This window comes from Vespa crabro, chromosome 2, assembly GCF_910589235.1.
Source record: "Vespa crabro chromosome 2, iyVesCrab1.2, whole genome shotgun sequence".
Lineage (NCBI taxonomy): Eukaryota > Metazoa > Arthropoda > Insecta > Hymenoptera > Vespidae > Vespa > Vespa crabro.
In genome coordinates this window covers 18,535,999-18,563,498 of record NC_060956.1, presented here as the reverse complement: position 1 = coordinate 18,563,498, position 27,500 = coordinate 18,535,999, and the positions used below count along the sequence as shown (strand labels likewise).

General features: G+C 30.1%; 5 protein-coding genes, 1 long non-coding RNA gene and 2 other non-coding genes across 32 annotated transcripts in view; 3 read left to right on the top strand and 5 right to left on the bottom strand.

Annotated features, from left to right (window-relative positions):
* The window catches only part of LOC124422093, a 108,928-nt gene extending 96,725 nt beyond the window's left edge, over window positions 1–12,203 (bottom strand). For 9 of the 21 annotated variants that reach the window (XM_046958070.1, XM_046958079.1, XM_046958072.1 and 6 more), the window contains exons 1-2: window positions 10,545–12,203; window positions 10,117–10,329 (exon numbers count right to left, since the gene is read on the bottom strand). The gene's annotated coding sequence lies outside the window, so the exon portion shown is untranslated. The remainder of the gene's footprint in view (window positions 1–10,116; window positions 10,330–10,544) is intronic. The other 12 variants (XM_046958061.1, XM_046958060.1, XM_046958062.1 and 9 more) reach the window with 12 other exon arrangements.
* Window positions 12,204–13,242: 1,039 nt separating this feature from the next.
* On the bottom strand, window positions 13,243–14,479 carry LOC124422096. Of its 2 annotated transcripts, none has more exons than XR_006941792.1 (3): window positions 14,388–14,479; window positions 13,939–14,167; window positions 13,243–13,856 (listed from the first exon to the last, which is right to left on the bottom strand). It is a non-coding gene; the product is annotated as an uncharacterized LOC124422096 (long non-coding RNA). The 2 variants fall into 2 exon arrangements; XR_006941793.1 differs by having other exon boundaries at window positions 13,939–14,164; window positions 14,388–14,475.
* A 55-nt stretch (window positions 14,480–14,534) lies between these two features.
* On the bottom strand, window positions 14,535–14,607 carry Trnaf-gaa. The gene has a single exon. It is a non-coding gene; the product is annotated as a tRNA-Phe (tRNA).
* Window positions 14,608–14,796: 189 nt separating this feature from the next.
* On the bottom strand, window positions 14,797–14,869 carry Trnaf-gaa. The gene has a single exon. It is a non-coding gene; the product is annotated as a tRNA-Phe (tRNA).
* Window positions 14,870–14,948: 79 nt separating this feature from the next.
* On the top strand, window positions 14,949–16,598 carry LOC124433072 (lipid droplet-associated hydrolase). Its single transcript, XM_046982621.1, has 4 exons — window positions 14,949–15,147; window positions 15,408–15,724; window positions 15,810–16,001; window positions 16,067–16,598. Exons 2-4 carry the CDS (start codon window positions 15,416–15,418, stop codon window positions 16,499–16,501), a joined length of 936 nt encoding a protein of 311 aa, XP_046838577.1. The 5' UTR covers window positions 14,949–15,147; window positions 15,408–15,415; the 3' UTR covers window positions 16,502–16,598.
* A 638-nt stretch (window positions 16,599–17,236) lies between these two features.
* LOC124433021 (transmembrane protein 68) lies at window positions 17,237–19,780 on the top strand. 2 transcript variants are annotated; one of them, XM_046982515.1, is made up of 6 exons: window positions 17,237–17,543; window positions 17,751–17,889; window positions 17,982–18,096; window positions 18,283–18,644; window positions 18,728–18,931; window positions 19,045–19,780. In XM_046982515.1, exons 2-6 carry the CDS (start codon window positions 17,779–17,781, stop codon window positions 19,153–19,155), a joined length of 903 nt encoding a protein of 300 aa, XP_046838471.1. In that variant the 5' UTR covers window positions 17,237–17,543; window positions 17,751–17,778; the 3' UTR covers window positions 19,156–19,780. The 2 variants fall into 2 exon arrangements, with proteins under 2 accessions (XP_046838471.1, XP_046838470.1); XM_046982514.1 differs by having other exon boundaries at window positions 17,242–17,543; window positions 18,002–18,096.
* A 547-nt stretch (window positions 19,781–20,327) lies between these two features.
* On the top strand, window positions 20,328–22,672 carry LOC124421846 (peptidyl-prolyl cis-trans isomerase Fkbp12). Of its 3 annotated transcripts, none has more exons than XM_046957502.1 (5): window positions 20,328–20,437; window positions 20,510–20,598; window positions 20,927–20,974; window positions 21,341–21,527; window positions 21,692–22,672. In XM_046957502.1, the coding sequence occupies exons 2-5, from the start codon at window positions 20,562–20,564 to the stop codon at window positions 21,747–21,749; spliced, it is 330 nt and encodes a 109-aa protein (XP_046813458.1). In that variant the 5' UTR covers window positions 20,328–20,437; window positions 20,510–20,561; the 3' UTR covers window positions 21,750–22,672. The 3 variants fall into 3 exon arrangements, with proteins under 3 accessions (XP_046813458.1, XP_046813457.1, XP_046813459.1); XM_046957503.1 differs by having other exon boundaries at window positions 20,406–20,437; window positions 20,494–20,598; XM_046957501.1 differs by having other exon boundaries at window positions 20,362–20,598.
* A 255-nt stretch (window positions 22,673–22,927) lies between these two features.
* The window catches only part of LOC124421746 (protein EFR3 homolog cmp44E), a 7,259-nt gene continuing 2,686 nt past the window's right edge, over window positions 22,928–27,500 (bottom strand). The window contains exons 2-16 of the mRNA XM_046957309.1: window positions 27,049–27,125; window positions 26,656–26,771; window positions 26,273–26,435; window positions 25,886–26,038; window positions 25,662–25,768; window positions 25,458–25,601; window positions 25,285–25,363; window positions 25,044–25,179; window positions 24,686–24,957; window positions 24,430–24,602; window positions 23,985–24,345; window positions 23,695–23,894; window positions 23,516–23,615; window positions 23,295–23,450; window positions 22,928–23,214 (exon numbers count right to left, since the gene is read on the bottom strand). Of these exons, the coding sequence (XP_046813265.1) occupies window positions 23,065–23,214; window positions 23,295–23,450; window positions 23,516–23,615; window positions 23,695–23,894; window positions 23,985–24,345; window positions 24,430–24,602; window positions 24,686–24,957; window positions 25,044–25,179; window positions 25,285–25,363; window positions 25,458–25,601; window positions 25,662–25,768; window positions 25,886–26,038; window positions 26,273–26,435; window positions 26,656–26,771; window positions 27,049–27,125 (2,387 nt within the window). The 3' untranslated portion in view covers window positions 22,928–23,064. The remainder of the gene's footprint in view (window positions 23,215–23,294; window positions 23,451–23,515; window positions 23,616–23,694; window positions 23,895–23,984; window positions 24,346–24,429; window positions 24,603–24,685; window positions 24,958–25,043; window positions 25,180–25,284; window positions 25,364–25,457; window positions 25,602–25,661; window positions 25,769–25,885; window positions 26,039–26,272; window positions 26,436–26,655; window positions 26,772–27,048; window positions 27,126–27,500) is intronic.

Below are 27,500 nucleotides of genomic sequence, written 5' to 3'. Positions count from 1 at the left end.
TTCTTTTTTTTTTTTTTTTTTCTTTTTTTTCATATTGTTACGTTAAATTATTATCTCTCTAATGTGGCGGAATATAAGGAATATAAGAATAAATTTCGACCGAAACCCGAATAAATACGCTAATATATTCAACATCACTGTTATTAAGATAATTATTTCGATGTTAACACTCAATTTCATTTCTTTTTCGTTCTTTTAATTAGAGACTCCCAATAGTATATATCAAAAAAATATAATATAATGTTCTGGGAAAAAAAGAAAAAAGAAAGTAACGATATAAATCAAGTTATAACTATATTATTTCTATTTTTCAAATTTAATCATATAATACAAGCACATTTATAGCGTTTAAATCGCTAAACACTTTATAACTTATATAATATTGTATAAAGTTAATATAACCATAAAGTTTAGCTGTCAGAATATTCATATTTCACGTGCAAATACGTATTGCTTGGTCGAATAAATCTAAGCCAAACTGAATATTTTTGGTGAAAATAATGTGCCGTCATACTAAGAAGAAGAAGAAGAAGAAGAAGAAGAAGAAAAAAAAAAAGAAAAAGAAAAAGAAAAAATATTTCGATATTGAGTGTGAAGCACGTATATAATGTAAGACCAATGGAATCAGATATATATGCTATCAATATTATCATTGTCCAAAATCTAACACCTGATCTTACATTGCACTTTAAATATTATACTGTGTTTTTTTGCTGCATAACTAATAATTCTAACTCACTTATGTCCTTCTATTAAAGATTTAATAAAAATAATCAGTAAAATAAAGTTTCATTTCGATGACTGTCTGATAAACCGACAACAACAACAACAACAACAACAACAAGAAAAACAACAACAACAATGATGACTAATCGGATTATCGGTTAATATTCGGTAAAAAAAAAAAGTTATATAAAAACTGTCGCGTTCATTGGCCAGTATTCATACCGGGGTCAAGTTAAATCCGTGCAAACAGGAAACGGGACTTACGTCATGGTCCCCGAGCGGTAGCAACTCGCTCGAAAGGTAAAACCTGACGCTCTTTCGTGGCCACTTTGCGTATAGTTAATGTACATACGTAGCTCTAGGTATATCGGCGGTATGTATACATACAGCTCTATATATACATATATATATATATGTGTGTGTGTGTGTGTGTGTGTGTGTGTGTGTGTGTGTGTGTGTGTGTGTGTGTGTGTGTGTGTGTGTGTGTGTGTGCATGTATATGTATATATATGTATATGTACATAAGTTTCGTTCAATAGCGTTACGCACCGTCGAAGAGGTAAAGGGTTTCTTTCTCTCTCTCTCTTTCTCTCTCTCTCTCTCTCTCTCTCTCTTTCTCTTTCTCTCTTTTTCTCTATCTCTCTGTCTAACTCGAGTCCTTGAGACGTTCGGAGGACGACAGAGAGCAAAGTCAGCGTTCGAGCGAGTTCCATCGAGACCCCAAGACATCCGATCTTCTTTGGTCGATGTTCATAATACAATCGTCTTTCTTTCATACAAGCGTTTCTCTACTTTTTATCGATTTACAAATAATCTTTTTCCTGTGTTTCAAATTAACACATTCAACGAAATATTTTATAATCGTACGTAGTTACGTCGTAAATATTGAAATATAAATCGTTCGTTTATTTAATTTGTATCATCATTTAAATAATACATTCTAGTTGAAATATTTATATAATTTTCATGGAAGAAAGATATTCAAATATCGAATTAGATCGCTAACATAGCTTTTAAATTCTTGGAATATTGGAACAAGAACTGTTTGTAAACATAGAATGTATATTTATGCCTTACATACTATGGATTAGGATCATTATAACAATGTTCAATATTCTATTGGACTTTCGTACGATTAGACACAAAGAAATACATGTTTTTTAATTAAAACATACGTTAACGCTTATTCATTGAATCTTTTCAGTTCATAAGAACCGATCGTTTTATCTGAATATATAATGCACATAAGCCGTCATCATTTGATACGCCATTGATAAGAAACATAAGTAGATAACATTAACGATGAACGAATTTGATCGAAGGAACCTCTTAGAGTGCCGAATGATTTTTTGTTCGACAAAAGCTTATTACGATTTACTCGAGAGGTTTGCTAACTTACAATTCCTTCGAAAATCGTTGCTACGTGGTGAAGGGAGGATGATGACGAAGGGTAAAGGGGAAAAGGATAGAGGGCCGGCAGGTAAGAGGGGAAGGACAGTCGCACGTGCACGGCTCTCGTAGCAAGAAGGCGCGCACGGTGGCTCCTTCGTTCGTGTCTGTACACACCAAGAATCAGAGAGAAAGAGAGAGAAAGAGAGAAAGAGAGAGAGAGAGAGAGAAAGATCCTTTCGTGCGCAGGACTCTCTCTCTCTCTCTCTCCCTCTCTAGTGCTGCCGGTGCATTTTATGTTCTTATACCTGCGAGAGACGACGTGAGACGCCGCAAGACGCGGACGAACGACGACCAAGGGATATCCTCCTCGTCTTTCTTTGCGTTCTAAGGACGAACCGGTCGAGAGAACCTCTATCCTCTCTTCTCCTCTTTGCTTCAAGTATTACGAAATTTCTTTTCGATCGACAATGAGGATCCATGTGATCTTATTATTATCATTAAAAGTGACCGTACCAGGATAAAATCTTTTTTTTCTTTTTTTTTTCTTTTTTTTTGTTTTCTTTTTTTTTTCTTTTTTTTGTTTTCTTTTTGTTCGTTTATTTGCGTTTACATATGCTCCCCCATCTATTTATATTTATTATGAACAACAATTTATTTTCCATGGATATTCTGATAATGTTTGGTTTTAATAACTAATTGTCTGATTTTTAGAATTAGTTATTTTTCTTTTTCTCTTTTTTTTTCTTTTTTTTGTTTTTTTTTTTTTTTTTTTGTTTTGGATTTTCGATCTCGTTCATTCGTACCTATACGTGTACACATATTTTTATTTATTATATTGTCTATCGTGCGTAATATAAATAATCATTTATTTTTAACAGTTTTTTTTTTTTTATTGTTCCGACGAATTCTTTAATATTTGTATTATTCGAAAAGAAATGATTTGACTTTTGTTATTTATTAATTGAAAATTTGTTATATAAACTATGTTCTCTTTTTATTAATGATAATTTATGTAATTTACATAATAATAAGAGAGAGAAAGCAAATATGTTTTGCTTTCTCTCTCTTTATTTTTCGCCTCGTTGCATCTTGTTTAAGTAAAAACAGATTCTTTTTCCAGCGAAGGGATGTGAGTAGAAAAAAATACGAAAAAGAAAAGGTCAGCGAAAGTTCGTCGTTCTTTTTAGAAGCTTACTCTTTCTACACACACACACACACACACACACACACACACACACACACATTTATATATATATATAATTCCGTGTTACTAATTGCAGGATTATATCCTTTAGGAAGACTACGTTTATCTCTTTTCCCTTCTCTACTTATACTATCACGCTTACTTAACTTTTTCTTCATTTAACCTGTTGCTATTTTGATATTTCGCGCGTCACTGAAAAGCAAATGACGACGAGGAAGAAGAAGAGATTACCTTGCTTAGAAACTAAACGTTCTTATACACGTTCCAATCGTTAAGTTATATTCGTCGTATAAGAACAAACTAAATAAGTACATACTTGTTGATTTTATTATGACAGAGGAAACACAAATTTATCGACGATTTTGTCAATTTGAAACTTTTCGATTAATTTTTCTAAATGTTTAGTAATGTCACGTATTGTGATTTATTTACCAACGAAAAAAAAGAAAAAAAGAAAAAAAGAAAAAAAAAGAAAAAAGGAAAAGAAAAAATAAAAAAGATTCAACGGAGAGAAGGAAAACAATTGAGCCAATTTGAAATTATTCATTGTTTTAAAATATTTTGCGATCTCACGTATTATAATTTATTTTCGAACGACAAAAAAGAAAATCCAACGTAGATGTAGAACAATCGAGATAAGAATTTGAATACTATTTGTTTCGCTTTAAACGTTTTAATATTACATTTATCTAATAATTTATTTACAAAAGGAGAAAAAAAATTTTTTCATTTTTTAATAAATTATCTCTCTATGATTATTATGTATATATGCTATAATACATGTCAATTACTTAATAAGGAATTATATGCGACTGAAGGAAATTCAAGTGTCGTCGTTGTAACATTATAAACCGTTCGAGCATAGTAAGAAGGAATTTAGATGCACGTGCGTATATATATGCGTGTTTAGAGGTAGACGAACGTGTGTCTGGGAGAAACGTGACACAGTTCCGAACGAACCGAACTAGAGCAGAAAATATTTTGTTCGTTATATCGTCGTTCGTCGGTCGTGGCTCGTGGTTAAAAAGAAAAGGGAAAGAGAGAGAGAGAGAGAGAGAGAATGGAAAAATGGCAAGAGTCAAAAAAAAATGAAATTTGCATTGTCGATTGATCGATCGATCGATCGATGGATCGTGGTCATCGAAACGGGAAATTTTTGAAAAAATAATTTGTCTTTTAAAGGGAAACGAGATAGATTTACAATAAAAAGAATTCTCATTTTGAGAGTTTTTAAAAAAATTTGACGTAATAATCGAGAAACCATAGGCGTTTCTCTTTTAAATATTCAACAATTAAATTAAATGTTACATTTATCGAACGTAACATTTGTTTAAATTTAATATTAAGAATAAAGAGATGTCTTTTTCTTTTCTTTCTTTCTTTTTTTTTTTTTTATTTTTTTTTTTTTTTAAGATATTCAATATTCGTTAATTCTGTGCATTTGAATAAATTTATATATTCATAAGTGTAATACAAACGAGAGTACTTTTTAAATATGAGATCGGATGAACGATAAATGTGTCTTTATTAAAATATAGATATGTTAAAGATGTGTAATAGAAAATGTGTACAGATAATGACGACTTATAAAGATAACGATAAATAAATTTCCTTTATAAAGACAATGGTAATATAAAATCGATCAATGGAAATATAGTACACCCTGTATAACAGCAAAACACTTATGTAGTACTCGACTAATCATAATCACGATACATTAGAAATTCTTCTCGCACCTACGTCTCGATCTTACCAGTTGCAATATGCCTTTCATAATGTGTCGTTTATTAATCGCGATCGTTCGAAGATAACGATGACGATAGTCGTCGTCGTCGTCGTCGTTGTCGTCGTCGTTGTCGTCGTCGTTGTCGTCGTCGTCGTCGTTGTCGTCGTCGTCGTCGTCGTTTCAAGCTCGAAAAATAGCATTAATACTTACTCGTTGGCAAGCGTTACGAGATTAACCAGAACGCGTGTATTATGTATCGACGATAAATAGAATTAGAAATAACATATCGAGAAAATCGATTCGAACTTTGAAAATACGAAAAAGAGAAAACAAACTATATAAGTGTCAATTAATCCTCTGTATAATTTACCGTTCATTCTCTTTTTCTCTCTCTCTTTTTTTTTTTTTATTACTATTTATTTATTTATTTATTTATTTTTTTTTATTTATTTCCTTTGATTTCGTTTAACACCATAAACGGCATTGTACGGTTTATTAAATGAAATTTATCTCTTAATTAATATGTAATCGTTCGAAAACTTTATAACGATTTTCAACATTAATTATTCGAATATTTCAATATCTCTAATAACAATGATAATGATGATGATGATGATGATGATGATGATGATGATGATGATGATGACGATGATGATAATAATAAAGGTAAATAAAATTAAAGATGTAGGTATTGTAGAAAACTGTATAGTCAAATAAATTTTCATGTAAAAATCATCGAGAACATTTTCAAGCACTTCGAAACGTCAAACGATTAATATTTCCAGGTTTTTACGAAGAGAGCAACGAACTTGCAACTTCCTCCTTCTTTCTCTCTCTCTCTCTCTCTCTCTCTCTCTCTCTCTCTCTCTCCCTCTCTCTCTTGTCTTCTCCTTCTTCTTTTTTTCGTAACAAACGCTAAGAGAAAAAAGACGAAAAGTAAGATCAAGCTCGGAAGGATAGATTGTCCGGTGTAAATACGAGAAGCCTTTCTAATTCCAAAGACGCGCTGACGGACCCACCGCTATCTCCTTCGAGAAGTCCTTGGTAAGATGGTACGAGTGGTGGGGCATCGTCCTTGACACCTACCGTAACTTTTGTCGGACGGCTGCGTCTCGAGAATTCTTTCTTACCGCCCCACCCCTTGATGATCTCCAACCCTTTCGATTTATTATCGATCTTTTCGGCTATATCGAAAACCTAGTAATATTTTAATAAGTTTCTTTATCGACTCGCGATCAATTTTAATGTAGAAAATAAAATGAAATAAAAAGAAAAAAGAAAAAAAAAAAAAAGAAAAGGGGAGGGGAAAAAAAGAAGTAAGAAAGAAAGAAAGAAAGAAAGAAATGTCTTTTCTTTATCAAATATATTTTATATAATCTACGTAAGTATTTTACAACGGGAAAAGAGATAATGGTAAAATTGAATATAACCGCAATTGATATATCTTCAATATGTACAAATACATATAACCATTGTAAATAAATGTTTTGATCCTATATAAGTAAGATTTATAATAATATAAAGTTCTATCGATAAGATTAAAATGTGAAAGAAGAAATAGATATTTGTTAGTAAGTAAGGAACGTGTTAAAATGTTGTAGGATACGATAAGGTACGCACGCACATCGGAACACGAAGCTTTTCTTTGATACTCGAAATAAGAATAAACGGGATATCGCGCTGCGTAGATAGGACGCGTGTCGATGTCACACCGATCGATCTTCGTGAAAGGTGCAAACGATATTTCTTCGTGACAAAACGAACGTACGTAAGTACGTAAGTACGTAAGTCATCAAAGATCAAAGAGAAAAACATATAGGATACATACATAGATAGTCATCCAAAATCATGAAAATCCTTATGAATCCTCTCTGTTCAATTAAATTTCACTTTGTTACATACATATGCATATAAATCATTAATATTTTCCTTTCTATTTTCTTCCGACACACTTAGAAATTAAAATCTTAAAGTTTCTTACGTGTTAGTTAATAGAAAGAAATAGAAAATAACGTAGAGAGAAAGAGATTAAAATGAATTATTTCTTTCGATCGAACATAAAACGATCGAACGTTTCCGGATTTCTCGTTAATAATTGATCGTCTGTACATGAACTTTTGTCATTTACAAAAAAAGAAATTAATCATCATACGAGGAAATCTTGAATGTAACTACGTAAGATGGATTGTTTTGATTCCAGGAAGAAAAAGAACTATCTAAAACTAATTTTTCAAACTTCATTTTTATGTTTACAACGATGTTATTTTATTAAATCGGTATTTTCATTAAGCTTGAAAACGCAATTGTTTTCGACGTTTAAATCACCACACGTGTGCCTTTTTTTATTTTTTTGTTTTTCTACTTTTCTCGTTACAATCATAGAACGAAATCCTCTTATTTCTGTTATTTTCCTTCTCTCTATCAATAGAATTATCAGTTAACAATAACGTAAAGGAGATAGCGTGAAATCCGTCAATATTTCATTCTCGATGGATCAAGCAAGGGAAAAAAAAAAAACAAAAAGAAAAGGAAAAAAGAATTAAAGAAAAAAAGAAAAAAAAAAGAAAGAAGAAGAAGAAGAAGAAGAAATAAAAATCAAAATCAAAATTAAAAGTATATTTCAGTTTTAAATCCCTTATCAAAAAGTTTATCGTTCGACAAAAAAAAAAATATACGTAATTGATGTAATAGAAATAGAAATAGGTGATAGATGAACGATACAATAGAATTTTACGTTCACGTTTACAAGAAGGTATTAATGTCGAAGGCATAATCGATCGATTATGCAATGAACATTACAAAAGGAACGTTTTCATCGTTCGCGCACGTCCACAAGGCTTCGCTAACTGACGGATTTATCGATAATTGGAATATTTAGAAGCCAAGTGGTTTAGATAGGAATAGAGGAAAGAAAGCAATACAAACAAATTCAATCCGATCAAAAATGTTAATCCGTTCATTTTTCATATTTCTTTTATATATCACACTTATACGTAACGATTTTTAACAAATTAATTATCTTTTTCCTTTCTTTCTTTTTTTCTTTCTTTCTTCTTCTTCTTCCTTTTTGTTTTCTATTTTTTTTTATTTTTTTTTTTATTTTTTTTTTTTTTTTTATTTTTTTTAATCATCTGTCCCTTCAAAACCAACGTTATAATGTTCCTTTAAACATTTCGTTAAATCGTCAAAATATTTATTCATCATATACAATCGTTCATTATTAAACAAAAGAAATTTTAACATTTGAGAATATTAATGATCAATGATAAATCCATGAATGATTATTAATTCTTCTTAAATAGAAAATAATAGAATGTCACGAATAGAAATTCAGAATAATTCGCGAAACTTCGTGGTCGAACAAAGTTAGATAGAGAAACAATAGAAATGGTTAACTTCTACGGAACAGAATAGATATATCGACTAGAAATTCGAAATAATCCGCGAAACTTCGCAATTGGACAAAGTTTTCTAAAGAAATAAGAAAAATATTATTAATTTCTACGAATCATGTGTGTCGTCGACATTGACCATAATATTGCCTCGTTCGAAGAAAGAAAAGAAAAAAAAAAAGGAAAAAAAAGAAGAAAAAAAAAAGGAAAAAGAAAGGAAGAAAGAAAGAAAGAAAGGAAGGAAGAAAGAAAAGAAAGAGTAATATAGTTGAAAATGAAAATTCGTAAGAATAGCGTGAAATTGATTTCGCCTTAGGGAAAATTGGCCTAAACCAAAGCACGTAAAACACACGGTTGGACGTTGGAAGATCTGCGGTCTGCCAAAGGATTTAAATTTCAGTATTTAAAGTTTAAAAAACAAATCTATAAGTTTGAATGCACATGAAAGTGGCCAAAGTCTTTTCGAACTTTTCAAAAAATAAACAACAACAAAAATGTGCGAATTTATTCGAACCATCGTCGAATTCACATGGACATATGGACCGTTTATAATTGCGAACAAACGAAAATAAAAAAAAAAAAAAAAAAAAAGAAAAAAAGAAAGAAAAAGAAAACAATTTCAAACGAGAGAAACAAGTTCGTGGGATTAATTGTTGTTACGAACTTTCTTACGTATTCGTACGATCCAATCTAAAAGATTAAAATTAATCTATCTCTTAATATTTGTGATAACAAAAAGAAATCTCAAGTAATTTTCTAAGAAACAAAAGACGCATTTCGTATCGAAACGATCGATATAAATAATAATCATATACACATACACAAACACATGCACGCACAGACACACACACACACACACACACACACACATACATACATACATATATATATATACACATACAATTCATTTTCGACGATAGTACTAGCACGTAGCGCACGTGCGCTTCTAAGAAGACATACACGCAAGGTTTTTTAATCTCATGTCAGCTCAAAGTAAGTACAGAGCGAAGAAATTCAACTCGAGATCCGTCGGAGAAAAAAAGAAAAAGAGAAAGAGAGAAAGAGAAAGAGAGAGAGAGAGAGAGAGAGAGAGAGAGATATTCGAATTCCCTTTTATGTCCGTTATTCTCGTTCAAAGTTTAAAATGAAAATAATTCCATTTTTCTTTATTATTCTTGTCCGTCGGACGAAAGCGAGATCACGAGTTTGATCGGTATTACGATATAATAGAGAAAAAGAAAATATCAGGATCGTAGAAATACGAGAAGAAATGAACCCGATAAGATCTAATTCGAATATTCTTATAAAGAAGAAAAAGAAAAAGAAAAAAAAAAAAAAAAGAAAAGAAAAAAAATAGAAAACTATACTTAATTAAAGAATAGAAGAAATTTATATGTATACCTGAGAGATTTTTATTATTTTTCTTTTAAATAAAATCAAAAGAAAGACAAAAAGTTTATCGTTCAAATTGTTATCGTTAATCAATGTGAGAAAAAGAATATTTTTTGATTAAAATTAAGAATTAAGATATTTGATAGAAACGTTGAATAAATGAGCCGGATTATGCTCAGACGAGATTTTCACGATTAAAAACGCGAATATACACTTTATATATATATATATATGAAATTCTTCTGAATACAAATAAATTAATTTAATTTGTAAAGTACAATTACCTGCGATTAAGCAGAACTCCACTGTGATGACTAGGCGTACGTCTCCGGAATATAGAATCCGATCATCCTGAAGACCTCGAATCCTCGGTTTTTTTTTTTTATAAAAATCGACGATAAATCCTTGTTCACTCGATGAATTCACTCATCCTTAACGATTAAACATTAGATATCTTCTTGTTCTTTTATGTACCATGTGAATAGGATGAGAGAGATCTTATTTGATTGATACAACACAAATGAATGAAGAAAAAAGAATTGATGAGAAAGAAAAGAAAATGTAAAGATTTGATCTCTCTTAATAATTTTGATTATTTTCGTGACATCAATTACACGATCTCACATATACATATATTTATGTATATACATATGTATACATACATACATACATACATACATATATATATATATATATATATATATTTATTTACACTCAAAAAAACGTCGATCACCACTCACAAACCATTTGATATCAAACGAAGAACGTATAAATATGTTACGTGTGATATGGAATTTTTGCGAAAAGTTTTTTTTTTTTCTTTCTTTTTTTTTCTTTTTTTTTTTTACGAACAACACCGATTGGCACAGCACCGTTTGATCTTCTTATATCTTCCCTCGAGGTAACACTTGCCTCCCTCGAGGAAGGTCAATTACATTTGGAGCACCGCGAGAACTACATCTTCGTATGGAATAATAATGATCCAAATATGTGAAAATTCATGGAGCACATATATATTCCTTTGATTTGCGAGCGTATTTGATAATTCTCACGGAGAATACTCTCATTTCGTGTTATAGTACTTTTAAAGCTACAAAAAAATAAAAAAACGTCTATCCCGGAAGTGATCGGACGTCTTCCAAACAATTACGAAGAGGAGAAGGAGGAAGAAGATGAAGATGAAGATGAAGAAGAAGAAAAATGGTCGGAGGAAAGCTAATAAGAATAAGATAAAAAATTATAGATATTATGATTAAGAACTTGCGCTAATAATTTGGAACTCGAGAGAGTGAGAGAGAGTGAGAGAGAGAGAGAGAGAGATAGAGAGAGAGAAAGAAAAAAAAAGAGAGAGAAAAAGAGAGAGAGAAAGAGAAAGAGAGATATACTCGTCGCGCCGACGCTTTCGTTCTATTCCCTTTAAAGCGGGCGCCGGCCGGTCTTAAAGCCGCAAAGCCGGACGATTCCTTCGTTCGTTCGTTCGTTCGTTCGTTTAGGTCCGTAAAAAACTTCGACGAACCTACGCGAAGAATACGTTCTTTTCTTTTTTTTCCTCCCTTTAATCTTTCTCCTTCTATTTCTAAATGGTCGAACGGAAAAAGTATTCGCCACGATATATTCTCTCTAAGATTCGACTCTACTCTCTTCTCCCCTTTGTTCCTTCACGATCGTTGTTCGCGTTCCGTCGGCGAAAGAGAGAAAGAAAGATAGAGAGAGAGAGAGAGAGAGAGAGAGAGAGAGAAAGAGAGAGATAGAGAGAGAGAGAAATAGAGTACATACATGTAAACGTACGCACATACACATACACGCACGTACACGCAAACACATGTACACAGTAACGCGCGATATCACTCTTCCGTCTTCTTGAATCTCTGGTACTGCAACACCGTTCGTCTACTTTTTCTTTTTTTTTTTTTTTTTTATTTCGAACCGACGAATTTCGACGCGCTTAAAGGACACGAAATGCCGGCGTGAAAGCAGGCTTCACTTCCGGTAGAAGAGAGCCGCCGGTAACGCGATAAAACGCAACAACATGCTCACCGTCGAACGATTGAATACTAACTGCGGCTTGTAGGGTTCGACGGCATTTACTCCCACCAACTCGAACAGTGCCAACCTTTTTAAGCCACGCCCCCTTCCTAGCAAAGACCATCCAACTGGTCACGCCCATCGTTCGACTCTGCCCATCTCGGAGTACCGAATGACCTGCCCCCTATCGACATAGGTACCTCCCACCGACGACGTGGCTGAACTCTCGATCACGCCCAATCAAGTCGCGACTCCTTTTTCCCGCCGATCATTTCTCTCCGCCGTCTTGAATTCTTTTTCTCGGTATTCCGGTGTCCAACGGGCAACCTTGCATTTTCCCGCGCTTTTATAACCACCGTTTGAATCATGACCTTCGATCGCCATCACCGACCGAGATAATACTTTTTCCAAATGAAAAATATAAGATTCCTCGTATTATCCATTATCTTAAGAAGTATAATATAGTATGTTTAAACGAAACTTAAAAGTATTCCCTAATAAGTATTTAGGTACAATGTAATAGAAGATAAGCGGTTGCTATACAATGACAGGACATTGGGATTTTTATTTTCACGTCGAAAAGTGGTATAAGAAACGAAAACTGCCGACCATTAAGTCGTTTTTCGTCTGAATAGAACGCAATGGCAGGTGTTACTAAGTGGTGTGGTACTAGCTGTACGATTTTCGGTCAAATCTTTTCATAAAGGTATGACCACTGGCCGCCCCCTCCCCTCCTGCCGTTCGGTCGAACCTCGAAACCATGTACTTTTCGACAAAAGGGACCTCAAACGTATTTATCCATGATATCTTTACGACCATCTTCTTAAACTTCTTTTTCTACGTCGTTTTCATTCTTCTAGTAAATCTACCTACTTCAAAGACGAATACATTTTTCAGGTTTACTCGTAGCTTTATCGAAGAACTATATCTTAATTATTTGGTCCTGTTTATATTTCAATAGGAAATTTTAAAACCACTGTGTTCCATCGCAAAGTAATTATATTCCATTCTTATTGGTAACGTCTTTACTGTCTCTCAAAATTATCCAAAGATTATATATCTATTAAATGAATTTCCTACTATAAGATTTTCAGGTAATTAAAGAAGAATATCTGCCGATATTTTCGAAAATACCGGAGTTTATTTATTTATCTATTTAAATATTGAAAAAAATTTCTCGATATCTCTCATGAATGACAGGATAGAGAGAAGTATTGGTTGATCATATTAGTTACACCCTCGGTACTTTTTCTATTTCTCATTTTTAAAAAAAAATGCATTACTTTTCTTCCAGTCAAGAGAAAGAGGGAGAGAAAGAGATAGATAGATAGATAGAGAGAGAGAGAGAGAGAGAGAGAGAGAGAGAGAACGGCGAAACCAGTGACGTCGTATTCCGTGTGGTTTTTTGCAGGGAGCAACACAGTGCCAGCCGGTGCAAGTTCGTTGGCGAATTGGCCACGCCCATCGACACCATCGCGGCCACGCGAGTTACTGTCATTGCGCATGCGCGTTCAACGAGCGACTATATAACGCGCGCTTTCGAATTACCCTCCGCCATCTTTCAAGCGCGGTACTGTCGGTGGAACGTCGTTGCTTGCTTGCTTGCTTGCTTGCTTGCTTGCTTGCTCGCTCGCTCGCTCGTTTGCTCACTCACTCACTCGTTCGCTTGCTAGCTTGCTTGCTAGCGTGCTTTCTTCCTTGCTTGCTTGCTTGCTGGCTGACTTGCTTGCTTACTTGCTTGCTTGCTTGCTTGCTTGCTTGCTTCCCTCCTCTTACTCCTCCTCTACGTCTAACCATCTACCGACCGCTTTCTCAGCTGCTACCGTTCCATTGCTAATACCACACGCGGCGTTGTATGTACAACATACAACTACCGAGATAATGTAGAATAAAAGAGCCGCAAGACTAGTTACCAAAATGGCGCTTACTGTCTGTGATATTCACTTTTGCATTCCTGATAGAAATAACTACGCTTAAAACTTGTCTTAATATCTTCCTCCTATCGTATCAAGAATTAAACGATAAACCATGTAAATTATATTTAATTGTAAGAAGAAAAGTTCCTTTTCTTATGTACTTACGATCGTGTACGATTTTTCTAACCTCTTCTTATTTCTTATCAATTCAAAGCAATATCGTTCTGATACGACGTTGTTATTTATCTATTATTCCATTTCGTTCATATGTAGAATTTCATTAATTCCATTTGTTTCTTTTTCCTTTTGTTCCTCTTTTTTGTTTCTTTCATTTTTATCTCTTCCTTTCTTCATTATTTTTCTCTCAATTTTCAGATCTATATGTCTGATACTTCTGGGAAAAAATTTCAACAGACCGATCGTTATATAGAATCTCTAGTACACATATATACATATGTTAGAAATCGAAACGTGAGATCATTGTAAGCGCGATAACTTATCGATTTTTATGTATCTGATACATACTATACGTTTTATCGAGATCGATCTAAAAGTATCGCTTGTTTCATTGTAATTTCATATTTTCGTGATGTTCGATGTAATTATTTACTTACATAATCGAATTATTTCGTTGTTTCGAATTATCGTTCTGATATAATTTAATGTTGTGATAAATTGTAATAAAACAAAAACAATAACAAAAATAATTTCTACATTTATTTAATAAGGAAATAGTGGAAATAACGAAAAAAAAAATTCCCTGCCGAAACCCGGGATTGAACCGGGGACATTTAGATCTTCAGTCTAACGCTCTCCCAACTGAGCTATTTCGGCACATGATACTCATGTTCAAATAATATTTATCTGTTACATTAAATTATAATAATGATAAATTTTTTTATTGATCGAGTTAGTAAGAAAAATATCTAAAAAAAAAATATTATTTTGAATTCTAAGCTCTTGGCAAATGAATTTCTTTTCATGTTGATTACTAAAATGAGATACAAAAAAAAAAATATTACTTGCCGAAACCCGGGATTGAACCGGGGACATTTAGATCTTCAGTCTAACGCTCTCCCAACTGAGCTATTTCGGCACATGTTCATGATTGCTTTTTTCTCTTATAATACAATCATAATTTTTCAACATGATGCAAATATAAAATTATTTTTTTTTCTTTTTCCATTTTTATGTTTAAGGTACACTTTACGTCAATTTTACTTTAACAACAATCGATAAAATCTATTTTATCCAAGTAACCTCTTGTTAACTTTTAATCGTTGGTATAACTTGAACAGCGTAGTAAGTTTTGTGTAAATATACCCCAGTATTCGTATTCGACGGTTACAAACTCTTTCATCTTTCTGTAAATCGGTAAGATTTATAAGCTTTATTATTTATTTGATTTATTATTAAATGAGCTTTATATTATTTATCATTACTTTGCATTCTATTGTTTATAATATATAATTATTTTATTTCTATTGTTGATGTGGTTGTAGATTTATAATTCACAATTATGTCATAGTATGAATTTGTTTCCAAAAAAATGTTGAACATAAATGTGTATATTATTTTTAAATTAACCTTATTAATTATTAATTAACGTTTTACAAAATTTTTTTCCAAATCAGAAAGAAACATGCAGGAAGGTTTGGTTCTCTTGAACAATGTTCAAACCCAAGTAATATCTGAGGGCAAATGGGTTGGGGAAAATTTCCAGCAAGATGATAAAAAGAATGTGGTGATTGTTATTCCTGGGAATCCAGGTATTCCACAATTCTATGAAGATTTCATTAAGTCTCTTAACTCAAAACTGCCTTCTGAAACACCAGTTTGGGTCATTGCACATGCTGGCCATGTGAAACCACCTAAAGATTTAGAAATAAATATGCCTAGTGACAATGAATGGGATAAATATTATGGTTTGACTGCGCAAATAGAACATAAGGTTAATTATTCTTTCTCTTTTTTTAATTTTTACTTAATAAGTTATTAAAAATTAATTAAAAGATGTGATGCTTTATATTACATAGATACAATTCATAAGAAAATATGTTCCAAGTGATGCAAAAATATATCTGGTAGGTCATTCAATTGGAAGTTGGTTTATATTAAATATGCTAAAAGATGAGGATATCTCTAAGAAAGTAGAAAAGTGTTATTTACTTTTTCCTACGATTGAAAATATGGCAGATACACCGAATGGACGTTTTTTAACAAACATTGTAAGTTTATTTGCTACTAATTTAAAATTACTTTATAGAAATGTTTAACAGCAAATTTTTTACAGATCTTTAACATGGCCAACTTATTGATTTATTTTTCTTGGTTTTTCACATTGTTTCCTTATTATTTCAAAGTATTTTTATTACGTGTATTTGGTTTATTTTATGGTATTCCTGCTAAATCTATTAATGCGGTGATTCTATTTTTGCAACCTCATATACTTAAAAAAGTGCTTAGACTTGCGGATGAGGAAATCAAGAAAGTAAAAGAACTTGATGATAATATCATTGCTCAACATGCAAATAAGCTTTGGCTTTATTATAGTGTAAAAGATCGGTGGACCCGAATGAGTTTTTATGAAAACATGAAAGCTAAACATCCTAATGTAGAAACGAATCTCTGTGAGCATAACTTTCCTCATTCTTTTGTCTTATGTCATGACAAAATAATGGGTAAAATAATAGGTGATTTAATCAATGAAAATATATCAAAATCCTAATTATTGTGATTAGGATATTGTGATTAGGATGAATATTATTTATATATTAATTTGATTATATCTAACATTCCATATATTAATAAAATATTTTCTATTATAAGTCTATTATAAGCACATATAAAATGTATATCGTGTATATGTATGTTGTTTATGCTTATAATAAATATAATAATCAATAATAAGTATTATGTTTTCTAATGAAAGATAATCGTGGTCAAAATTTTCTAATCCTACAATCTTGTAATAATGGCGCTCAGAAAAGATTGCTTTGATTGGTCTATAAATGATGAAGAACGACATCTGCCGGTGTTGCTTAATAAACAAATATAAATTTAATTCTAAACTGTGGCGCTCTCTAAAAGAGAGAATGATATACAAATGTAAACGTATCCTTTCTACACAATTTTTTTCATCAACATTAAATCATCTCTAGAACAACATTTCCAAATTTACTGTTTTAAAAACAAGAAATTCCCTACTTGTAGTTTGCCAACTTTGTAATCACTAAGAAACAAAATTTGATTTTCATTGAGGTAGTGATAACATAGATAGTAGATTACGATAGTAGATTATATATATATATATATATGTATACATATACATATAATCTGTATATTTATATAAACACATATATATATGTTATGTATATTTCCATGCGTATATTACGCGTATATCGTATTATTTATTTATTAAAAAAGAAACGTATAATAATGCATTTGAATTAACGTAGGAATTTTTAAAAAAGTGAAAGTAACAATCATTCCTCTTAAATTTTATGATTTAGCATATAATAATTATCAGTGCATAATACCGTATGAACTTTTAATTAAATATGTAAATATTTAATTATTAGTCTCCAAAATAAATACTGAAACATATGTTTTATTATTGTACAGTTTTAAAAGGATAATGCATATGTATATAAAAGTTAATTAGTGAAATATTTTTTTAAGAAATTATTATTTTTATTGTTTATATTTATAAAAAGAAAACATGTTTTTTATAACTTTCGACATACAACAAACAATACAAGATATTATGGGTAATATATAATTTATATTATTTTGATATTTTGTTATTAGAATAGTATTCTTAAATTTATTGTAAATGAAGTAGTATTTCCTTGCTTATTTTTTTTTTTGTTTTTTGGTTCTTTTTATAACATATGTAAGAATATATCGTAAATTTATAAAAATATATTCTAATATTACTATAAAAATGACATGTACTTGTTCTTTTTAATTTTTAGTTAAATACATTGATGTGGATTTTACACTATGGCTGTCCTGGCTTTTAATGCCATTACTTATAACATTTTTACTTCCACTTATAATTGTTTTTCTATTATATTTAACTGCTTTAATATTATACATATACCGATTACACAGGTTAGTATACTCAAATAATTTTTTTATCATTTATTACACATGATATATTTGTTTCATTTGATATTAACTTTTTTAAACAATTGTTTTGTTAGATTAACTATTCATTTTACAGAGGAAGAATTCAAGCTGCTTATGGAACTGATTGGAAAATTGCAGCTCAATCTGTAGCTGCTGCTGTTTGGGATGCACACGGATGGATTTGGCATGGTATGATTTGTATAATACATTTAATGTCTAAAATTGAATTAGTAAAAATATGAATATAATAATTTTTCTAGAAGTATATAAATATACGATCATTAATAATGATATTGTTCGTAATAATAACTACATTGAGACAATCTGTCATAATTTCAACATCATTGAAATGTACATGTGTTTTGTTTTTTTCAGGATATGAAGTTGTAGGTCTTGAAAATATACCAAAATCTGAAGCAGCATTATTAATATTTTATCATGGAACAATACCCGTTGATGTCTACTATTTTATCGCAAAAGTATTAATATATAATTCAAAACTAATCTACACAGTAGCAGATCGTTTCCTTTTTAAAATTCCGGGTTGGTCTATTATTTCCGATGTCTTGCGTGTATTACCTGGTACAATTCAGACATGCTCATCCATTTTGAAAGAAGAAAATTTACTTGCTATTTTACCAGGAGGTGTTTATGAAGCACAATTTGGAGATTCTTATTATAAACTTTTATGGAAAAAAAGAATAGGTTTTGCAAAAGTTGCATTAGATGCTAAAGTGGTATGTATAAAGTGATATTATATGATATAATTAATATTTAAATATTAATTTTATTAGATGATAATACATATATTACATTGTAGAATATAATCCCAATATTCACAAGGAATATTAGAGAGGCATTTAGAACAGTAACTTGGAGTCGTAGAATATTATTACGTATATATGCAGCAACAAGATTTCCTGTTGTTCCAATTTATGGTGGTTTTCCTGTAAAAATGATAACATATGTAGGTAAACCAATTCCTTATGATGAGAATCTTACACCTGAACAATTACAAAAAAAGGTAAATAACTTAATAGATTTAAATATATTTTAAGTTTAAGTTTATCTTATAAAACAGATTATCTTCCTAGTATATTAAGTATAGCAGAAATGTTTCCATCTTATAATATTTAGGTCGCTACAGCTGTAGAAAGTTTAATAAAGGAACATCAACCGATACCAGGAAGTATCACACGGGCCTTGTTAGAAAGAATTTTTTCTCCAAAGAAGACACACAAATCATAGGTTTTAGAAAAGTATTCAATTGAATCTTTTTGAAAATCATCCATACATGTTACTATAAGATACAATGTGTACTTCTTATAATTTAATATAATTACTAGTCTCTTACTAGAATAGAAACAAATTTTCCTTGTTTTGAAGATGAAAATCTTTCAAGAAGTCATATCTATGTAAAAACAAAAATATCAGTGTTGGAATAATTGAATGTGAAATTCATGTTTAAATTGGAGGCCTTAAAGAGAGTCCATCAAAATAATATATAATTTTATATGTGTTCCATTTTCCAATATACTTTTATAGTATACTATAATACTTCTTAGAAGTCACAGGTTTATAGGTGTTTTTATCATTCTTTCAATATACGGGTATAAAAAGGTGTTATCATTATAAGTTATGTTTAAGAATATATTTGATATTATTTTTTTTATTGAAATTAAATCAGAAATGATAAGCTATATTTAATTTGTATATTTTTCGTAATATATTTATATTTGATACAAATGTATAAGTACATTTATACACATGTACTTGTATCATTATCGTAAAAGCTTTCTTCCATGGTGCATAGTATTTATAAATATTTTGTTATCATTAATGGGTACTTAAAATATTAAAATAATTTAAAAGATCTAATTTTACTCCTCGCTGTATTGTAATATTTACTTTCTATATTTTTAATTTTATACTTTATTATTCTAGTTCTGAAACATTATATTTTTATCTTAATCCTTTTTAATAGGAATAAAAGAATTTTAGTAATTTTTATTTATATCGATAAAATATATGTCTCGACTTCTTCGGAATATTATCTTTATTTTGTGATACATTCCTGTGATCTATGTACATGATATAAAATATATATATCATATATATACATATATATACATATATATAATAAATATGTATATATATATATATATATATATATATATATATATTCATATATAAGAGAATATTGTAAAAGAATAAAATAATAAAAGATCTGTTAATACAAGATATTCTTTAATTAATGCGATTTTAATTTTTTTATATGTACACATATAACATACACACACACATATATATATAAGAAAAAGCAAGGATTAGAAAATTGAAATGTTGCGCCAGGAAATGTTACCATCGATCACAATAGTTCAAGAGGAAGTAGCGCGATAGTAGTGCCTCTATCGGCGATTTTAACAATTGATATTTCTTTCCTAGTGTAGAGGTATCCAGGGGTTTCTAAGGAGACCTTATTTTTCAGCAAGTGGCATTGGCTTAGGATCGTCTCCAATCGTCTCTTAAGGTAGCGGAAAGCACGTTTATGCGATTTCTGCTGGCAGGTCTTGACGATTCTCTTAGCTCTAACGGATTTTAGGTAGACCTTTATTGAAGAAGTTAAGTAATTCCATAGTGAAAAGAAGGCAATCATGGGCGTGGATGTCGAGGTTCTTTCTCCTGGTGATGGTAATTATTCTTTTGATTTCTTATTTCTTATCTACATTTTCTTTCCTAATCTATTGAATTGTAGAAATTCTATCTACATTATTCCTTTTCAATATACCACAATTTAGAATACTCGTAAACACGTTTTTCGTAAATGGATCGTCCATCTGCATATTTTTCGATAAAAGCTATTTTTTCCAATTTTCTTTTTTTATTCTCTGGGATCAATGATCAAACTAACAGTGAACGTCGTTGTTGGAATACTTTTATGCGAGTCATCTACTTGAATTAATAATATCCATTGTCTATATATATTTTTTAAAAATATAATATTTATTTACATTTGCAGGTCAAACTTATCCCAAAACAGGGCAAACTGTAGTCGTTCATTACACAGGTATTATAATTTATGAGTTAACCTCCATATAAATCGTATTTTCTTATTAATTTATATGCGTGCATGCGTGCATGTGTGCGCTCGTGCGTAGGTGTATATGTATGTAGAATTTATAAGTATACATTTAAATTATATTACTTTTTGCGATAGCATTGTTTTAATTTTTACACATCATTAATCACATAGGGAATAATTTCTTTTTTTCTTGTTTCCTTGATAAATATCAGTTTGATTTTAATTATATACCTATTAAATTTATCTAATAATTATATATCTTTCTTATGAATGTTTTATATCATATAGAGGATATATACTTATCTATTAAGTGATTTATTCAATTGTAATATGATTTAAATTATATCATAGGTACCTTGAACAATGGAAAGGTATTTGACTCTAGCAGGGACCGTGGAAAACCATTTAAATTTAGAATCGGGAGAGGAGAGGTAATTAAAGGTTGGGATCAAGGTGTGGCTCAAATGTGTGTTGGAGAACGTGCTAGGCTAACATGTTCACCAGACTTTGCTTATGGTAGTCGAGGACATCCAGGAGTATATCCTTTAATACAAAGATAAATATAATATAAACTTGTAGTATATTAGAATTATTTATTTATTTATTTTTTCTTTTTATGAAATGATTATCTCACTATTATAGTATTGTTGTGCATTGTTTATTTATAAATATTTATTTATATTAACCTTGACAAAGACACACTATTCCACCAAATTCTGTTCTTATCTTCGATGTGGAGCTGCTGAAAGTGGAGCCTTAGAATACTCTACAGAGTCTATTTGTACCGACCAAACACCTAAATATCCGGAAACTAAGAAAACGCTTTGAAATTTATTACTTTAAGTAGTCATTGTACAGACGGCACTTTGTACACAATAATTCAGTCGCTCATATCTTTAGAAAAAAAAAAAACCTCTTTTTGATCACAATTTACCTTAGAAATGTTAATGGAAGGAGGACAGAATAAAGGAATGAAAATAAAAACAAATTATATTTACGATATGAATTATGGAATTATATTAAGTCAATATTTAATTATCTTTTTAAATGATAATACTTGCGTAGTTTGCTTAAAGATGTTCCTGCAATGAGCGATTGAATAATATAACCTTAAAACATTTGAAAAATACAATCTGTGTTCATTCCACTTACTTAGCATTTGGTAAATAATCATCTGCGTATTTTGTACAAAAATTTTCAATATCACACGAAGTGTAATTGTACCAACGATGTAATAGTCTTAAATATTTACATTTTAAAATTCAATAAAAAATTAAACTTACTGAATATAATTAACGTAATTCTCTTGGGTTAGGTGTTATGGATATATTGAATGTCATAATACATTTTTAAAAGTAATTTCTTAATTTTATTGTTCTTTTATTGATTCTTAAAAGTTCATTTTTTATTATATTTTTTTAAGTTAAATATTCTTTTAACTTATACAAAAACAAATACAATTGTACAATACAACATAAAATAATTACTTTATTTTATAGATCAGAAAAAATTTGGTTTCTTCATTTTTCAATTTGTTTTATGCTTCAATGTACATACACAGTGACAATAAATACACAAGAACTATTAATATGTGCCAACATGGCACTTGTACTTAGTGTTTTACATTCTACACTACTAATGTTTTACAATATGTGCTGCAAATAAATACCTATAGAAGAGAAATATCTGATTAAATTCTATTCCCATACTAGGTCAATATCAAATTTTAGCTACTATTCTAAATAACAACGTTTGTGAGACGATGAAGAAACATAACATATTAAATAATATCGATTACTAAAATATATTATCCCATATCTTGGAACTGATAAATAAATTGATGTCACATTCAAGTCATAAAAATATTCTTGTATAAAAAATATTATATATCAGAAATTATACATATATACGTATGCATTGCAGTACGATAATGTAAATAAATATTGTTAATTATAATTGACTTCCATGAGTGATAATAACATTACCTTTACGACAGAATAAGAGAAGCATATATATATATATATATGTATATATATATATATATTATGTATATGTATGTATACGCTTATTTTTCTCTAGTAAACAAATAATTCTGGAAAATGTATTTCATAAGCTGGTGTTTGACTAGGTTTGGCATCTGTTTGCGGTCCTCCTGGTATTATATTGCGTGGATCAACCGTCAATGTATTAAATATTTCTGACAATTTACTTTGTAAAACGTCATGCTATAATCATACATAGTTAATACGATTTTGTCGTGCATTTATATTAATACATTTTAGTTAAAACAATTTGTTTTCAATACCTTTGGTTGTGTTATAGATACAAGATCTTGGAATGGTGCACTTCGGAAGAATTGTGAAAGTTGGATTCGTTTTTCCTCTTCTATTACATTATTGTTATTATTTTCTGTCAAAATTCTTTTCATGCTTTCAAATGTTAACTCTTCGCCAGGTAGTTTCTAACAAAGGAATAAATGACATTAGTATTGTCAATGATAATTATTATAATTAATTAAAAATGTACCTTTTGAACGCCTGGAGATGAACCTCCACTATCTAATTCTCCAGTACCAGAATTAATATCTGCCAATGAATTTCGTCCTGCGCTATCAACCCAGGAATGCCTTTCAAAAGGACATATATGCGTTATATATGTAAAATATAAGTCGAATATAAAAGAAAAAATAATTAATATTATGTTACCTATGTTGTAGAGAAGTACTACTATAGCCAGATCCTTGCTGGAGTTTTCCACTATCCAACCCAGCACCTTTCAGACATTCACTTACTACAGTTTGATCTACTAATAACGTAGCTGCCAATCTTGGAGTTAAATTACTTTCATACTGAGATTGTAAATTAGGTAATAAATGTGGAGCTTCCTTTCGGCGAGCTTCAACGACCTTTTTTATAAATTTTTTTTTTTATAAATTATTGATTCTAATAATATATCATTATAATCTTATCATCTAGATTTATACTGTAATATATACCTTTTGTGCATAATCCATAAGAGAAGTAATATTGCAAACGTAAGATATTAGAACAAGTAGACTAATTACAATAGCATGTAAATTGAACTTCAATGTAACACTTATTTGGCCGCTTGTTAGTGCTAAATCTTGAAGACTTAAAACTAATCTTAATAGCTCTAGAATAGTATCCTCCGAAGCAAGTTCTACGACTAGTAAAGCTAAAGTAGTATATATGGATTCTACATTTTCAACAGTATTGCTTGTTAATTCTAATGATTCATAAAGTGCTAGATAAATTTCAGGTCCATGTTTTCTAATAAATATAACGTCCGGTCTGGACGATTTTTCGATTATCAGATCGAGTTCGGCAACGTTCACGCTGTCAAATAAAATAAAATATTTATAGAAATATCATTTGTTGACTATGCTGAGATTTACACAGATCTTAATTAACTCAACTTACTTGGGCTTTGCAAGTTTTGCAATATTATTATGTCTGTCGATTAACGTGTGAAATATTTTTTGTACTAAGAGTCTCATTTCAGCGTCTGCTGCCAGGGACATTCTAAGCAATGGTTCTAAGAAACTTGGTGGGAACGTTGTATTTAAATGAATCGTTTTATATTTTGTACCGACCTATAATAACGTTAACCCGCGTATAGATTAATAATTTTTATTGAAACTTATATTAAATAGTTAAAAATATGAATATAATTTACCTTCAAGAGAGATTTTAAAAGAATACTTTGGAGTAGAACGTCTCCCTTACCAACAGAAATAATACGATCTGTTTGGTTATAAGGAACTTTACTCATTATGAACATCATTATTTCGATCTTTTGATAATCTGGAAGATGATTAGCAAATTCTCCAAGAGCATTAATAAGAGCTTCTTGATATAATTGTTCATCATTGGTCGATGATTGATTTCTTGTTACACTAACACGTAAATGAGATAATAACGAGTTGATGATCTCCAAAACAGAAGGACCTTAAATAAATAAATATATATATACAACAATTAAATATTTCAGATATTTTTTTTACATAGATAAATTATTAATATCTAGATCTTACCAACACTCTCTCCCGCTGCTATAGAAATAATTTTTGACAATGTATCGGCAATGCTCGTTCGTATTTTCGGAGATGACTTTGAATGATCATCAAGATGAGTCATTAAAGCTTCGACAACTGTATAAGAATATTGTGACTGGAAGTAAAAGTTTACGTTAAAAATAAAAAACAAATATAATAATAATAAAAAAAAAAAAAAGAAAATTTTTGGTTACACATTATATTTTAATATTTAACCGACCTGTATAGAGAACATTATTATTCTAAAAATATGAATAGCAAAATAATTGGGAACCCATAGTTGGTGATTATCCAAATGTCTGAAAAAAAATTGTTCTTATAATTTATTCGGATGTTTATTTAATAATTGCATTATTTATAAAAAAAAAAAAAAAAAAACAAAATGTATTGTACCTTAAGACAGGTCTGATAACACATCTAATGTGACCGAATGAAGCTCGGCCTACGAGTTCTCGCATACAAGTTTCTGCAAATTGTGGTGGATCAGATCTTTCCTCAGTTGGACATTCTGGTGTTGCATCTTCTTTATTGGCATATCTATGTAATGATATATTTATGAAATATAAATATAATTTTTTTCATTTGATTTTCACTGACCTTGTATTTTGCATATTATATAATAATGAAGGTACAATTTTATCCATATGAACGGGTTCCCAAATGTTCTCGACTAAGTCATCAGAAAGAGTTTTTCTTACAACACCCTATGTATAAATAATTTTAATTAATTATATCGATCACAAATATAGATCAATACATACATACATATATATATATATATATATATATATATATATATATATATATATATAAAATTATACCTGCAACCCTTGAATTCCGGCGAGTCTGATTTGTTTGCGAATAGTGGGGTCGTCGTGGTTGGAGTGGCACATTGCAGAGTATTTTGATACAAAGAAATCGTAACGTGTGTGATAAGACGGCGTGTCTTCTTCGATGTTGGCAAATCTGACAAACTGGAAGAAGCCAGGACTTTGTTCAACTGAATTAAAACATATGATTAATTTATATTACAAATAAACATAATAGAACCAAAACGATATCATTAGCAATTACATGTGTGTGTGTGTGTGTCTATATATATATATATTTATACATATATGAAAGAAAAACTATAAAGAAATATTTAGTTTACTGATTAATATACATATCTTTTTGTTTTAATTATTTGCACAATAATGTTTACTTACAGATTGAGTTGCTAGAATCTGTAATTGAGGATCTGTTGATTCTAGTAATTTTTGGACCATTTTTAAAAAACTCTCAACAAACAGATTAAGAGTTTGTGCATGACATGCAACTAAGAGTTGATCCATAGCTTCCATGGCAATAACCACAAATCCATTTCTCCTCCTGTTAAAAGATTTTTTATTCATTTGATGTACATAAATAACAAGTTGTCAGTATTTTTCTTTTTTCCAATCAGTTACAAAATATTCCATTAATATATATATATGTATATAACAATTAAAAATGACATAAAAGAGATAATGACAGGGAGTAAAGGATATACATTAATTTTTTTCAAAATGCTGACACACATTTCTCAAAGTAAGAGTTATATAATACTTACCTGTATATATCTCTGGAAGCTCTTTGAAACAAGTATTCCCCTATTCTGTCCAATTTTTCAGGACTGCTCAATGAATAAAATGTCAGTTTTTCCATGTTATTTTTAACCAGGCCATCCTAGATTATAAGATATTTTTATTTAACATCATAGTACTGATTTATATACTTTGATATCCATATTGATTATTTTTTGGCTTATGACTATAGTTATAGCAACCAGTAGATATACTTTGCACAAAACAGAGATATATATCTATATATTTATATGACATTAAATTGTAAATTATCAATAAATGTTCTAATAATTAATATCTGATATATTTAAATATTATAATATAAAAAGATCACGTAATTGTATTAACGAGTAAAAAATTAATTATAGAAAATGTAGTACCTGTGGGTTGACAGGAAAAATATTGTCGACTAATCTTTTGTACCTTGGGCGTAACGCGGAACAACACCAGCAACAACCTAATAAAAATAAGAGAGAATTTTCATTAGATAAAGTATATTTATAACGTATATTAAATAAATTTACAATGTGATATGATCGAATTGAAGAATTCTTAAGAATGATAGAAATAAAAATGAATGACAACAATCGTATAACTGCAGTATTCACCAAACATTTTGACGAGAATAGTTTGTACGCATTCAGTACGAACGTTCTTCGATTTCTACGAACGTTATCGGTCGGGTCAAATTGCGAGATGGAAAAGAGAGAAAGAGAAATAATTTATTTTCCTAGTGTACTGTATTACCAACAAGTTACAATTTTTGATTCAATCAAGAAAATATATATCAGACATTACGTTCAGCGATCTTCTTTATCGATTGTTGTTATTA